Source organism: Platichthys flesus, chromosome 3 (genome assembly GCF_949316205.1).
Source record: "Platichthys flesus chromosome 3, fPlaFle2.1, whole genome shotgun sequence".
Lineage (NCBI taxonomy): Eukaryota > Metazoa > Chordata > Actinopteri > Pleuronectiformes > Pleuronectidae > Platichthys > Platichthys flesus.
Window position 1 is genome coordinate 7,694,329 of NC_084947.1, and position 15,737 is coordinate 7,710,065.

Below are 15,737 nucleotides of genomic sequence, written 5' to 3' on the forward strand. Positions count from 1 at the left end.
CATCCTAAACTGCGTCCTCTGTCTGCCTCTCCTTTGAGCAACACAACAGCATCTTCATGTCTGCGGACGTCTGTCAGTGAGGCAGGAACGCTGTCTCCGACTTGTCCAAACTGAAGGTTGAGTTGACTTCACAGCCGTCAACTCAACTGCTGAGGACCTCCTCTCCCTCTCTCATCCTCTCTCCTCTCAGTCCCCACCTTTTTCCCCAGCACCTCCCTCTCCTCTCTCCATCAGACCCAGGCTTCCTCTGCACATCCTCATGATACCTCACACCATCTGCCTTCATTCTGAATCCCCCCCACCGGGTTCCTCCGAGGCTCCGCTCTGCCCCTCCATCTAATTAGAAGGCAACCCGAGTAAGGAATGCCCCTTCAGTCCTCAATGCTCTGCCACCTGCAATCTGTAGCGAAGAAATAGCTAGGTACCAGTCGGGATCCGACCAATAGGACGGGGACCTGCACATTTAATGAGGCAGCGTACAGATGGTCCTTGTTTCCATTCGGGTGTCGACCCCTGAGCTCTGACTCTAAATGTGAAAGTTTGCTGCTATTCCCCTATTTCTTAATAGAAATTCATTGCATTCTAAATTGAAATTGTAAACATTAATCTGTGCATTCATTGTAATATCGTGTTTTACATTTAATTGTTATGATTAATGTTTTAAAGTGGCTTTGAATTTATCTGTACACCACTGCAAGCAATTGAGAATTAAATTTGTGTGATTGATCAATCTTTATAACTTTAAACATGTCAGTCGGGCCTTATAAAATAATTCAGCTTATCTTTGTCTGTGGCAACTTGCTATTAACCATGTTACAATGTTTTCTGTCAGTTTTAGCATAAAATATTGAAAGAATAGTTGTAATTTACATTAAATCATAGTGAAAATCAAGCTACAGCCTTAATTAAGACAGGAAAGAAGACAAAACAATACTGAAAGAATATTTGAATTTTTCTTGTGCAGTAAGATTTAGCATGACTAATAATTGGGTTTTCTTGATGTGACAGGATTTCACACCAATTTTGAAAAAACTTGTTTGCATTTATAAGAGAAATAAACAAACAACTATAATGAATCTGACTTAATTTAATTTCAAATCTTCTATATGTATTGGCTGCACTTGCCAGTGCCCTCGAAATTCCCCTTAAATTCCTTTTTCATGATTTTGTTTCTATTTCAGTCAATTTCCTATGATTTCAAACCTCTTTTATAGGTTGTTCTTTATTTCAAATATTTCTAGGCATTTTAAGATTTCACACAAATAAAAATAAATAAACCTAATTTTAAATGATTCTAGAAGGAAAACAAGTATTTGGTTGTTAAATATGTTTGATATTTCACCTGATGGTGGCGCCACATACACGGCTATGAGGAAATCATGAAGCAAGAGAGGGGGGGTGCGCAAAACAGACAACTGTATTTATTATTGTTCCAAGTTATTTACATCTGTTGGTTTACAAAACGTGGAATGTGGTCAGAATCAGAGCGAACGTTTTCTCCGGCTCATATGCAACAGGATGTTTTTTATTTTTATTTTATTGGCACAGGGATGTGAATTCAACAGAGTCAACTCTGAGTGTGTGTGTGTGTGTGTGTGTGTGTGTGTGTGTGTGTGTGTGTCTGTCTGTGGGATTCCAGTACAAGTGCCTACTGTAAAATGTGCTTTGTGAGTTTTGTGCTCAATTTTGGCAGTGTCTTGCTTCATTAATCATTTTAAATAACAAAAAACACAACCAAGGCATGAAAAACAGGATCACGAGAAATAATGCCACGAGCCTCCCGTGTATGAAAGTGAGATTTTGTTGCTTCCCAGATGAATTCACGGAACAAGACCTCAGTTCTGCACGGCTGCTTCCCTTTTCTTGAGATGAAGCAGCATCCCTGGTGCTTCATATATATACGTTTATAAAAGATTTCCCACACCTGAAAACAGGGACCTGCTGTGTTGCGTCCGAACCTTTGTCTAAAATATTAGACGGACAGACGCATAGAATCATTTTTTTTGAGAATTTCAAAGTGCAATATCTAAAAAAAAGACACATTTTCTAACAAAGAATCAAAGTGTTACAGTGAGGAGGCAGGAGGAGAAAGTTCCTTCCCTTTATATTAACACAATAAAACATCCCAGTGGAATAAAAGCAACTGGAGCATGTACAGTATGAAGAACATACAGGATATCACTGCAGAGGTGGGCACCCCCATGGATTTCACGCTTAAATCATCAGGATCAGTGGCATTGTGAGAGGACTTGGTTAAAAACACGTATTCATTTCCTGCAGCTTCTTCTGGGAGCGTATGAATAATTAAATGTTTGACTGATGAGCCGTGAATCCACCTTTTCCATCATTTTTCCCTTGTGACTTCAATTTATAATCTAATACCCTTGAAAGCAGATTTAATCAACAATGTCTGTGGCTTCACTATATATTCTCCTCTGTCCTCTGGTAAATGGTTGTTCTACTGGTTTATCCTTTTTTATCAACTGGTAGAATTTTCTGTTTTGTCAGCAGTTTAACTTCTGTCAATGTTTCCTCGTGCCACCGGCGGGGATACTGATCAGAAATTATCAATTTCAATTTTTCTCTCACAATTTCTTATCTGAGAGAATAAAGGATCCATTTCCCTAAAGAGTTTCGATGACATCATCCACTAATACTGATATTACTCCACATCAGTGCCCACCGTCACATACAAACCATCAGACATGCTCACAGGGGAACCTCCTTCCCTCCTTCCCGACGCTTTCATCCGTCAACACTGATTCGTCCACATCGCTGTGAGAAACCAAACTGAGTCTTCTCCGCTGCAGTGGTACCATAAACCTCACTCGAGGCGGCGGGGGGAGATGTGAAGGACCGGGTGGAGAGGGGGGGATGTTGAAAAGAAGAGTGATGGAGTGATGTGTAGGCGGCTGGAGAGAATCTCTCAGACACCACACGGTGTCGTGGTGCCATCGCCGACATGGTTGCTATGCAACAGCATCCTTCAGAGTCCTCCTCCAGATGGTAACTAGGTTACCCCGACATAGTATCATCCTGTTGGTGTTTTGCTTTGTTTTTAAATGCAAAACCGTGTCCCTCTTCCCTATTGGTCTTTAATTTATACCAGTTGGTTTGGTCCAGTGTGCCCCCCCACCACCACCTCCATCCAGACTGGGGAGGTGATGAGAGGTTAAACCAGTTCATCCAGCAGAGTGCCTATGCTGTGGTGCTGCTCGGGGGGGCCGGCTATGGGTTTGTTGCACATGGGGCAGACGCAGCGAACCTCCAGCCACTTCACCAGACACCTGAAGAAGAACACACACAGGAAGTCAAACAGAGAAGCCTTAACTCCGAGAGATTATCATGAGATTCCTCTAACCCACTTTCACATGATGCACTGAGCTTTTTATAAATACATTATACAAATATATTATATAAAGTAAAAATGAAAGAACAAATCTTTTACTTATGTGGAAGACAAAGAGATACATTTAGCTGCCAACGGCTAAATGTATCTCTTTGTCTTCCATGTTTTTTGTCTGATTTGTTGCATATTTATTTTGTTTTCTCCTATTTTTATAGTGTTGTTTTATTTATGAGAAGCGTTTTGCGACTTTTCTTAGGAAAATTGTTCGACACTAAATAAACTTTATTATTGGCTCATAATTTGCTTTTTAATTTGACTTCAGTTTACTGCTGAGTTATTGAGCATGTGTTTTGTATTTAATATTTAGATGTTCGCTCTTAACTGCTGCTGGAAAAATAAACTATGAAGTCAGTAAGTGGAAAAAATTCCTCCACCGATTCATAATTTATTGCCAGAGCAATTGACAAAAATGGTGAAAGTTGCTTCAATTAGCAAAGTCCTGCTCTTCTGCTAAAATCTGATCCATGTAAACATTTTATGAGTTTTTCCATGAACCATGCAACACCTTTCTTCTAAGTTTGTTTCTTATTGGTTCAGTACTTTTCACGTAATAAACAGACGACACCTTGTCACATCCTTAGCGTACGTTACCACCCTGGGGTCTAATCACCAGGCACATTGATCCCTACTGACCGATATGTCCAGATTTTCTCTGGGAAAAACAGGCTCCACCGAAATGTGACACAGCTTATGGACATCAACCCATGCTTCCTTCTCATTATCTCTACATACACAGAGCATGCTGGGAAACCCTGCCGCTGTGACCGCTCCTCTCTCACCCTGACAGGCATCGAGGAGGAAATATAGAAATATAAAAGCCCAGACGGGGGGGGGGGGAGACCGGTAAGAAGAGCTCCCCTGTACTCACCTCCTGTGGAAAGCGTGTTGGCATGGCAACACTCCCAGCTCGTCTTTCACTTTGAAGTCCTCCAAACACACGGCACATGTCTGCTGCGTGAGCGACAGACGGAGAACCCAGTTTGATGAAATTACCAGTAACAGTTTTAAGTTAGCGTGTAGATGTTCTCTGCATGTAAATCACGTTCTTACCCCGTGAAGATTCAGCTTTTTGGGGTCTCCTTTTAAAACCACCTGTAGGAGGAACACAAAATCAGGATGGAAAGAAAGATGTTTTAATTTTATTTAGACCTGAAGACGTGCTAGTGTTGACCTATTGGGTCTGGACGTCAGGCTTACCTCCCTGTATCCAAACCGCTCACTCTGGGCCTGGTGTCGGAGTTTGCTGTGGATGAAAAGAGATAAACGCAGATGAATAACTTCGCAACTTTACAATCTGTATAAATCTCAAGGAGGAAATAATCAGATATGTTTCTAATAACAGTAAAAGTCACTCAATGCACCATTAACCTAAAATAAAAATGCTGCAATTATGTTTTTTCTGAGAAAACCAGTGGTGTAATGGAACAAAGTGCATTTACTCATTTGCTCTGCTGAAGTACTTGATACTTCTACACAACTACATCTATTTGAAATCAATACTTATTAGTGATGTTGCTGATAAAGAATTCACATTCAAACTGATCATTATAGTTATACGCTATACCTAGCGTTAGTTAAAATAAGCATCTTAGCTAACAGCTACAGTAAAAATGATATTTACACACTTTTGCGAGACTTATACATTTGCTGCTATAACATCTGTATTTAAGTTAAATGTAAACGCGAACAATACTCATTGTAGTATTTTTACATTTTAAGGGATACAAAAATGTTTAAAAAAGTACAGAGATTTTCAGAAGAAAGTACTAATACATGAAGGAACTAAAAATCTTAATTTAAAGTAAAAGAACTTGCAAGTATAGCTGAGTAAAAACTTACACAATACTCTCTGAAGTTTAGTGGATAAAGTACCACGGTGTTAAATGAAAGTACTGGATTAACTTAATTACAGTTGATGGGTAAATGTAGTGACTTTCCATGAGAGATCAAATTGTTTGTGTATTCATTGAAGTGTTGAACAGCAGGTCATTGGATGAAGGGTCAGATTTGAGTGTGTGTGATTAGTTATGTGCGTGCAACTGAAGCTGAGAGTTGACCTGGTCCATGGACTGTCTGTTCTTACAGCTACAGTGGCCACACACACATGGACAAATATACACACACATTGTTGACACACCTAAGTAATCAGGAGAGTGCACGCACACACACAAACACACAAAGACGGATAATGACTATGTTGGCTGCTTGAATCTCTGCACCACCCCGACCAGCAACAATGGAGAGGAGGAGATCTTTATCACTTGACAAGCTGTGTCTGTTCAGGCAGTTATTTTTGGCCTCTTGTTTTTACACGACTAAACATAGACTCATATGTCTATCGCTGCTTGTGATTCAGGGCCTGACACCACATGCGGGAACATCTGAGATGAGAGGTGATGGTTTCTTGTTGCAGTATTATGTGATCTGATCCCACTCGAAATAGAAAAAAGAAAAAATCTCAATGAGTCAGTGGATAAATTAGGAAATAGACAGCTATTCGTTGTTTTTGCGACTCGGTTTATTGTTTACACTAATTGCTGCGAACAATCCTCCGTGTAGAACAATGTGAGGATACACGTTTTACATGTGCGGAGGTTTCCCTGGCCTGGAGAATGATGCCGGTGAAGTGGGTGAGAGGGAGACATGGGGGAGCAGTTCACTGTTCCAGCTCGGCCATTGTGCCCAGTTTGCAAGAATAGAAAATCCTGCAGACAGCTACTACTGAGCAGTTCTTACTGAACGAAGGAACAATAGAATCAAAGAGGTGTAGAGTGAATGATTTACAGTAATAATAGGTGCAGAAAAATGTACCCTGAACCAAATGATTTGCTTTTTTTCTACAAACAAGCACAGCAGCTAATTAACCGTTCAACCAATCAGGGGCCGGGACTGACTGCAGTTAATAAGCAGTAAGCTGTCAACATGAGACTACTTATCCCTCGCTGTTTAACAAATATTACACGACTGGCTCTGAGACTTGAGATTTCAAATTTCAGTTTGAAACCGACAAAAAAAAGGGGGTTTAAACTTTTACTATTGTTCGACACGTTCGGTGCCTCACTGGGACTCAACAAATCCTGTCTGTGGTTTTGTTAATGGGATATCTCTACAATGCCTATAATCCTGATCAGCCACCATGTCTCTGTCTCTGTTTTAATACGTGTAGATGGCGACTGTTAGTTTGTGTGCTCATGTCTCTGTTTGTCCTCCAGTCGTCTGCAGGTCAAACAGTTCCCTGTGCGCACATTCCCGACGTCACGGAGCTGCAGGATATTTGAGAGCTATACTTCTAATTATGAGATGTGTGACTGGGCACAGTGACCAGTCATGATTCCTGCTGGCTCGTGAACAGACGTGAAGGAGAACTGCCCGTTACTTTGGGATAAGCAATCTCAGGATACTTCACAGCTCCAGTCTCAAAGATCAGTGACAGTCAATGAATTTATTTGTGGAGAGACTCTCTGGCAGCTTTCTATCACTGTGCTCTCAGTCCGTGTGCCGTCTGGCTGAAATCACCCTCCGCTCGCCCCCCTGTACCTTGTGCTTCTCAAAATATCTCTCCCACAGAGCCAGCACTGTTATAGAAGTTTGGAGTTTAATTATAGATATTATATTTTAGCTGTGTGCTTTTGGCATATGTGTGGTTTTGCACTCTTGTACATTGCAGGTGCAGGTGCTGCCCACTTATCCAGGGTTGGCAGAAACGGAGCAGACCATGTGCGCTCAGCAAACCTCTCTCTGCACTCAACAGATTAATTCAGAGTTTATAAGATTGCTGCATTCATTCGCAGGAGGAATCCTCATACAGAAGAAAAGGGAAGGACTTAGATTTGTCCGACATCGCCGACTCCTGGAGATGCAGGGTTTAGAGACGTCTGGGAGCGATAATAGGAAACCTGCTCCCGCCAGAGAATGGCATTCATCGCTCAGTATTCATCAGATGAATCAGCCGGTCTATAAATGAGTTCTCAATCACACTCCCACCCAAGAGTACCTCCAGCATGTTAATGGGGCCGAGAGGAAGTGACTCATTGCCTATGATTCATAGGCAAGTGCTTTAAAGGGAGAGAGAAAGGAGGAGGGGCCAAGCTTTTCCTGATGGAGTTGATGGTCAATTTAGTGGCGAGGAAAACAAAACACGGATGATGACAGAGCTGACCTCAGCAAAACCAGCTGATCATTCATAGACAGATCCTGGGATGAGCTGTGCTTTTATGACTTCTGACACTTTGGTCAATATTTTTCCTTTATGCCCCAACCTTTATGGGTAAATTGTTTTCATGCTAATGGTTCAGAAAAATAAAATGTTCCTCATAGTGTGTTCACGCGCCAGACTTGCTGCACGGAATGTAGCATATTATGATATTATATATTTATATATATATATATTATGATGCCACATCTTGTGAGCGACAGGACTGTTTTTTTATTTTTAACTTTGCAGGAATTTTACTCACCAGAGAAAACAGAAACTTGAAAAAGCATAATATGTTTACTTTAAGAAACAACAACATTCAATAATTTAAATTTTTTTCTGCAGCTGTAACATGTTTCCTTCTTCTCATAACATGTGATCTTTATCAGATGGGGTTTTATATATATATTTAAAATATAGTTTTTTTTCTGACCTTACAGACTCATTTGTATTTGCTATCTGTATTTCACTGGGTGCAGCTATTATAATCCAAAAATAATGAGCTGCAAAGGAGGAACATGTACAGATTGGAGCCAAAGGTTCCTTACCCCTGCTGAACACCAGCTACAACTGTTACTGGCATTTGTAATGTGACATTTCCATTTCCGTTTTTCTGTTTTCTCAGACAGCACTTTGCTCTATACAAGGAAAAGACATTTGAGGAGAAAATCTAAATCACATCTTTCCACTTTAGGTCATTTGCCAGATACAGATTCTCAGTCTCCTAAAAACAGCTGGGGAAATAAAACGAATACTAATGCAGGTGTTGTTGTTGCTTGATGAGGTTTCATACAACACCGACGTCGGGTTTGTGTACTCCCAATGTTTGCTGTGTTTATTTTGAGCTGCGTTTCTCTGCTCAGTTTCCCTCACTGCTGTCCTCACACATTGTGACGGGCCTGTTTCCCGTTGCCTCATATCCTGTCCCTCAGACACACACGTCCCCCGGCTCATCGGGGAGTTTACAGTCAGCAGCAGGAGAGGTCACCCTGTTCCTCTTCTGGTGTTTTATAACGCCCTGCCTCCCTCACAGTGTTTCTGTGCTGCAAGCACACACACAGAGAAACACACACACACACACACACACACACAGACACACAATCTCACATACACACACACAATCTCCCTACTGTAAAGGTTTTGTAGAACAGCAAAGTCAGTTTGTCACCACGTCACAAACCAAAATATCTCTAAACGACATGAAATTGGTTGCACACAAATTTGTTGTCTATCTGCTTGTGCAACTACATGATTACCATTTATTAAATGTGTCTATAGCAGCTTGCATAGACACTTATTTTCAAGGCTGTTTTTTTTTAATCATTTGGTTCATTCCCACGTCGTTACATTTCCTTGCGGAAGATCTTAACACGGCCGATGTGCAGAACAACCACCCCTGTACCCTTCAGAGGAACTAGTCTCCATTCGGTCACAAAAACCACACTGATCCGACTCCACTGTCCCCTGCAGGCTTTAGCTAAATGGTCAAATGCACAATGCATGTTGGGATGTGGATAAGCACAGGCAATACTTGCCAGCAGCTGGATAGAGAATCAAGGTCTGACTTACACCTCTTCATCTTGATAGTTATTGCAGACGGGACTTTCATCAGGACCTTCTTCCCTGTGGGTTTTTGTTGTTACGGTTTAGTTTAGAAAAACTCATATTTTTGTTTGGGTGGCCCCTCACCTGATGAAGTAACAGCAGAAGATGAGGCTCAGGATGAAGACGAAGATGCCCGTCCCGAAGATGACCATGTAGATGTTCAGAGGCAGGTCCTGGAAGGTGATGGGCGGCATGGTGCACGACTTGTTGGCGTAGACCAGTCCCAGACCACAGAAGCACCCTGAACAGAGGCGACGGCAACATTATGAAAACAGATTGAAGGGAAGAGGAGGGGAGGACTGATGCTGACTAATGCAGAAATGTCTCAAAACCCGGCTGCACACATATCTCTCTTTGCTCATACTTCCTTTATTCAGTGATATTCACGGGCAGCTGCGGGTCAGACCTGCAGCTGTGTCCGTTTCAAATGGAAGCGAAAACATCAGAGCTTTAATCACACTCGAAACACACAGACAAAAAGGTTGTTGCTAAGAGGTAGAGAGAGACGGGCCCTGCACCCCCGTGATGGTGAACGAGTCCTTTTCTTTGACTTAAACATAGGAAACAGTGTTATTGCGGTATCCAAGCAACTGTGTGGCTCAGCACGGCGTCTTTGTCTGATGTGGCTCATTAAAATGGACGAGAAAGCAGCGGTCAGACATCGATGAAAACACTTTATTTAGTAAATGTACAAATTAATTATCTTCTCCCACTCTTGAGAATCAGAGGGTGCGATTGGATTAAAAATAGCACCATTAAATATCATCTTAAAAACACAACGTGGGTAGATTCAGTTCTCTTCTTCATGGAGGTGATTCTATCAGAGTGAATTACAGACCAAGCAGCCTGATATTTTCACTTCTTGAACCGGCTGCTTCGTATTGAGCTTCACTCCAGACAGATGGTTTCCCCATTAGAAGTTCCCTCCCTCGACTCATCCGTCTTCCTTTACAGCGACACTTTTTTCCACAATATCACATGACGTTAGAGAAGTTTCGGTCTGTGTGCATTCTACAGCATTTGGCGAGTTGTGCAAGTTGTGTTATTCATCGTGTACGAGACGAGACATGTTTTCCCCATATCAAAAGAACAAAGTGAGAGGCTCAGGCCGAAAATGTAAGAGCGCGTGTGCATTAGTCGGAGATACAAAGAGCCCACTTGTGATCCGTGTGAGTGTGCATGAGTAATGAGAAGTCAGTATCAGGAAGTGAGAGGGGGCTTTGTGAGATCGGGGCCAGGCTAACCCAGTGGGGCGATAGTGAGTCGGAGCTAACCGGGGACTCGTCTCTTTCGGCTGATACGAACCGAGAGCAGAGAGAGACTCACACTCCACAGCAGCAGATTTCTGATTAGCCCGACTTCACCCAGAGACAAGCTGCTAATCAGAGAGAGTATTGTTTAATCATCGTACAGAGCTCCACCGTGTCGGCCTTCTAAACCACACAGCAGCCTGTCACACAAACTGCACCGTGCTAAACTGCACTGTAACAAGTTTTAAACACAAAGACAAAAGGTGCGGATAAATAGGAAGGAAGACAGACAGAAGGATAGATTGGTAAGTGATGGACATATGGGTTGGGTGATATATAGAGAAATGGACCAAAGGGCAGATTAACGATGGACAGATGGAAGCAGAGAAGATGCATGAATAGATGGTGGATGGATGAAAATTGATAGATGAACAATTTGATGGACAGATGCACAGATAAGTGAATGAAAAGTCAAATGGATGAATGGATGAATGAATAGTCACTTTGACAGATGATGGAAATACAGATGAATGGTCAGAGGGACAGGGATGGATTAATGGTTGGAGAGAATGAGAGACTGACGAATGGATGAATGGATGCATGAACACATTGGTGGATGGATGGATGGATGGATGGATGGATGGAGACAGACAGATGTATGGATAGAAAAAGAGCAGGATAGATGGATGGGAGAAAAGCAAGGACAGAGGGAAAAACCAGTACAAAGAACTGGTGGATTAATTGATATTGACAGACAGATTTAGGAACAGATGGATAGACAGACAGGCGGACAAAGAGATGAATGGATGAATAGATGATCCGATAGAATAAGATATTGATGATGAATTAATTACATGAATGAAAATAATGGATGGATGGATGGATGGATGGATGGATGGATGGATGATGGACGGACAGACAGATGGAGGGACAGACAGATATCCGGATGAAAGAGGAGACTAATAAGAAGGATGGAGACATTTACCCAGGTTCATTTCGCTGAGATGACTGTTGTTTTCTCGGGGCAGGTGTGTGATCGATCCTGGTATTTCTCCACTCTGCTACAGGCAAAGTAACACGTTGACATTTGTGTTTGACATTTCTCCCGCCTCACTGTGGAAATTGCAGCACGGGGAGGATCAATACCTCCCGCCTCTCCGTTCCACTCACATCGAATGAGCAGTGATGCTCCATTAATCGAGGCTCTCCATTGAAAGTTCCACCTTTTAATAACTTCTCTCAGGAGAGGGGGTCGTTGACAGAGACATGGATGATCGCCTGAACCTGCGTCAGCAACAACGTCATCACAAGAGAGTAAACTCAACACAAACCGATCAAAGCACATGTGCAGAGCTGGAGCCCGGATCCTAGAAATACCAAAAACACGAGCCCTAACCCTCATTCCTCCTAAACAAATGTTTGACTAGTCACCAACCAAACTCTGTAGCCTAAATATTTTTTAAAGAAAAAAATGATCTGCGGTGGTAAACACTGAAAACAAGAAGGTTCAAATCCCAGTTCACCAGGGTACCCTTTGTCAGCTGCATGGGATTGGCTCCAGCTCCCCCTGGCACCCTCAAAAGGGATGGATGGATTGATGAATGGATAGATGGATGGATGGATGGATTGATGAATGGATAGATGGATGGATGGATGGATGGATGGATGGATAATCTTAAATTAAAGAAATACACACTTAGGGTACATCAGTTTGGGGCCCTGTGTCAAATTTCACAATGGTCTACAGACTCTTCCTCTTCCCCACATGCAGTCACATGTTTAGATATTAGGTCAGCATAAAACTATGTGCATTATTAAAAAAACTCCTTTTTTCGAGAAATCAGCTCCCCCATATTCTCGGAATATCACTGAGGGCACGACCTCCGTGTCCACGAGCGGAACTGAACACAAAATGACAAACAACCTCATTTTCTCTCTCTATTCTGTTTATATGTGTCACCCAGTCTGCTTCACAATGATCATCATCAGACAAAGAGACATGAGACCGGGGGGGGGGGGGGGGGCGCACATGTCTCTGCTCCGTCTGCATTCATATCAGTGCACAGCTGATGGCACAAATCATCTGTGAAGCTGCTGCACTCACATCCAAACACGGCTCATTAGTGTTTTACGTGTTTGTGTGTGTGGGGGTGGAGGGGTGGGGGGGCTCATCATGTCACCACACACGTCTCTCTCCTCCACCTTTGTGTGCGTGCAGAGCAGACAGCTATACGTGTGCATCTTTGCTTTGGGTGGAGCTCTGTATGACCACTGACCTACATATTGGCAACACTCAGGAGGCGCCCCGTTGCCATGTGGATGGGAGTCAGATGCAGAGGCAGGGGGATGAGGGCTCGCCTCCGAAAGTTCTCCTGTCGAGGAGCGGAGGGTTGTTGCTCAAGAGAAGAGGCAGGAAAGTCCCTCAGTGATGTGACGTTGCTGTAAAATACCTGGAACGTGGCAGCGTGTCCCTGACGCCCCCGGTTGGGTACCTGTCGGGGTTCTGTCCTATATACGCTGGTCTCACACAAAGCCGCTGCTGCTTCTTCTTCCCCGTCTCTTTCTGCTGCTGCCGCTCACACTGAAGGCAGAACTTCCCATCAAATATTCAGCAGTTCACATGAGGGGGAAACACTCAAGGCATGCCTGCGTGGCTGCTGGCTGCAGTTTTTCAGAAAAGCAAAAGCAGGTCAGACTTAAAACTCCCCCATCACATGCACGATGATATACGGTCGTGGAGACATGCAGAGGGCAGACGCTCGGCTGCTTCATGTTGCTTTGTTTTTACAGCAGATTTACATTATTTTATACTGTGTGTGTGTCTGTGCGTGTGTGTGTGTGTACGTGTGTGTGTGTGTGAGTGTGTCTGTGTGTGTGTGTACTATTTCCCCGATGAATAGCAGGGGAGTCGAGCAGCACAAAGGGAGCGATTGTTCATGTCTGAACACCAACAGTCCAGCGAGGAGGCTGCTGCACTCCACCAGGCAGAGTCACAGGGAAAACACCACTAATCCATCATCTCCACCAGGTCTCGCAGTGACAACGACCCACTGATGCACCGATTCACCGCAATGAAAGGTTTCTCTAGTATTTTTGTCAAAGCACGGCCGATGCACCCCCGAACACACACACAAACACACACACACACACACACACACGCACACAACACAGAGCGTTTTGAAACACGACGGAGAAGCTGTCTGGTCTTTTCAAGATAATTTGTACGAGGTCAAGAGGAGTGTGAGCGAGAGACTTCCGATGGAGGCCGTCAATGTAAACAAGATTACCCACAGAGTCAAACGCTACACACAGAGCACAATGACAGGCCTTGTGTGCCTCGCAATCGGGATTAATCTAGAAGGAAATAAAGGGCTCTATTGATTAAGCAGTCTCTTTATTCTACTGGTAAATACAACACATTGATTAAACATTTAGATTATCAGTGTTTTAACATATTCTTGATAGCCAGGAAATCCAACCTTAACTATCAGCTTGGATTGTTAAAGGGGAACTATTTAGGTGAATTTATAATCACTAGCCTGTATATAGCAAAAAACACACAAAATAGTTTACTACACACTAATTAATCTGCCAATTATTATTTTTGTCTATAAAATGTCAGAAAATTGTGGGAAATATCATGTTATAATCTAGCGCTGGGCAATAAAACAATAACTGCCATATCAATTTCATCTATATATTGCAATATAACAAAGATTAAAGGTATATAGATATATTTTTTATGCCTCGTGCAGCACATAATTGATCGACCTCAAATGTGTCAAATATTTTAGCTGTTTCTCGAGGGGTTGTCATACACAAGATTAAACACACAACCTTCTCTTAGAAGTAAACATCATTCTTTAACGATAATGTGACATTTATCGTGTTATTTATTAATATCGACTGATATTACTGATTTTTGTTTGTGTACAATATTTATGCACACGGCCCAGCCCTGAGGTAGCTTATAAGTAATATAGTAATTGTATAGTAGCATTATTAGTTGTATTTTAGTAGTTTTTATTCAATATTATCTTTTTTTTGAATTGGTACATTAAACACAATAATTCAAATTTTTGTATATACAATGTTGAACCATTCAAATGAGTAAATGGCACAGATATTGTGTAAAGACTGTGAGGACACATATTTAAATCCTGAGAAGCTGCAAGAAACCAGAGACTGAGGTGATTAGAATAAAGTTTTTCAAAAGATTAAGGTGCTTTAAACTTACACTCAAGCGTCACTTGACACTAAATATAAGGGATTTTATTGATGGTTGGATTTCCTTCACACTGGAAATGTGTAGAAAGCCACTGTGGTGATTCTGTAATCTGTCAACCTTGAGAGACTGACTCCTCTGAAACAAACACACAATGTTGGACCACACTCATCCCAGAGGCCTGAGAGACAAACACTCCCACGAAGATATAAAATGACCGCTCACCGTTACACCACTGAAACGGGTGCATCAATGCACCAGAGGTGTGGGGGGGAGAGTCCTCGCCTGCGGGATCCGATGCGTGTTTACCAACAAGCCGCAGCCGCCCGTGCAGATGGACGATGTCGATGATGGTGGAGGTGGTGATAAAGCGGAGCCAGAGACCAGTGAGACCAGCAGCGCAGAGACGATCGAGACAAAGGCACCTGTATGAAAAATAAAACGCTGCGTAAAAGACGAACAAAAAACGTGCGTAAATGGGCCAAGGGGTATGTCACATTATAGATGCGCGCAGATTGAGAACGAGGTGATCCCCTCTGCTCCGGTCCTCGGTGCGTCTGCTCTGACTCTGTTATTATTAATAGACTGAATGGAAGCGTGACCCAGCAGCAGCATCTGTGGGAGAGAGAGAGAGAGAGAGGGAAACTGGAGCACTGGAGCCTCCTCATCCCGCCCCCGTCAGCACCGGACGGACGTGCGCGCCGACCAATCCTCGGTCTGCTTGCGTGCGTGTTTGTTGTGACAGGCTGCGTGTGCTTTGTGCCACCGAGCATCGTCATCATCAGTTTCCTAATGAATGCATGTTTTACAGACTAATCAATCAAAATATAAAATAAGGGGATGAGATTTACAAAGAAATGCTGAGGTTGTGAGTCCAGGGCCGGATTAACCCTCTGAGGGGACCTTGGGCTAAAATCAGCCATGTGGCCCACCTCTCCCCCCTTTCTTTCAATTCATCCATTATCTATAAGCCTACTGCTTGGTATATGGGGGTCACGGGGTAACTGGGGCTAACCCGAGCTGACAAGGGGTGGGTGGAGGGGTACACACCGG

General features: G+C 42.9%; 1 protein-coding gene across 3 annotated transcripts; it reads right to left on the minus strand.

Annotated features, from left to right (window-relative positions):
* Positions 1 to 1,381: 1,381 nt before the first annotated feature.
* Positions 1,382 to 15,283, minus strand: rnf122 (ring finger protein 122). Of its 3 annotated transcripts, XM_062381684.1 has the most exons (8): positions 11,991 to 12,130; positions 11,630 to 11,743; positions 11,445 to 11,520; positions 9,294 to 9,450; positions 4,607 to 4,652; positions 4,460 to 4,501; positions 4,278 to 4,360; positions 1,382 to 3,287 (listed from the first exon to the last, which is right to left on the minus strand). In XM_062381684.1, the coding sequence occupies exons 2-8, from the start codon at positions 11,651 to 11,653 to the stop codon at positions 3,173 to 3,175; spliced, it is 543 nt and encodes a 180-aa protein (XP_062237668.1). In that variant the 5' UTR covers positions 11,654 to 11,743; positions 11,991 to 12,130; the 3' UTR covers positions 1,382 to 3,172. The 3 variants fall into 3 exon arrangements, with proteins under 3 accessions (XP_062237668.1, XP_062237669.1, XP_062237670.1); XM_062381685.1 differs by having other exon boundaries at positions 4,278 to 4,357; positions 11,630 to 12,122; XM_062381686.1 differs by lacking the exons at positions 11,445 to 11,520; positions 11,630 to 11,743; positions 11,991 to 12,130 and adding an exon at positions 14,910 to 15,283 and having other exon boundaries at positions 1,383 to 3,287.
* Between the last annotated feature and the right edge of the window lie 454 nt (positions 15,284 to 15,737).

Excerpts from the sequence above, each read along its gene's own strand:
- rnf122 (XM_062381684.1), bottom strand. The coding sequence starts at position 11,653 with ATGGAGCATCACTGCTCATTCGAT. Across the intron at positions 11,521-11,629 it reads AGCATCACTGCTCATTCGAT|CAGAGTGGAGAAATACCAGG; the intron begins GTGAGTGGAACG and ends CTTTGCCTGTAG. Across the intron at positions 9,451-11,444 it reads TCTCAGCGAAATGAACCTGG|GGTGCTTCTGTGGTCTGGGA; the intron begins GTAAATGTCTCC and ends GCCTCTGTTCAG.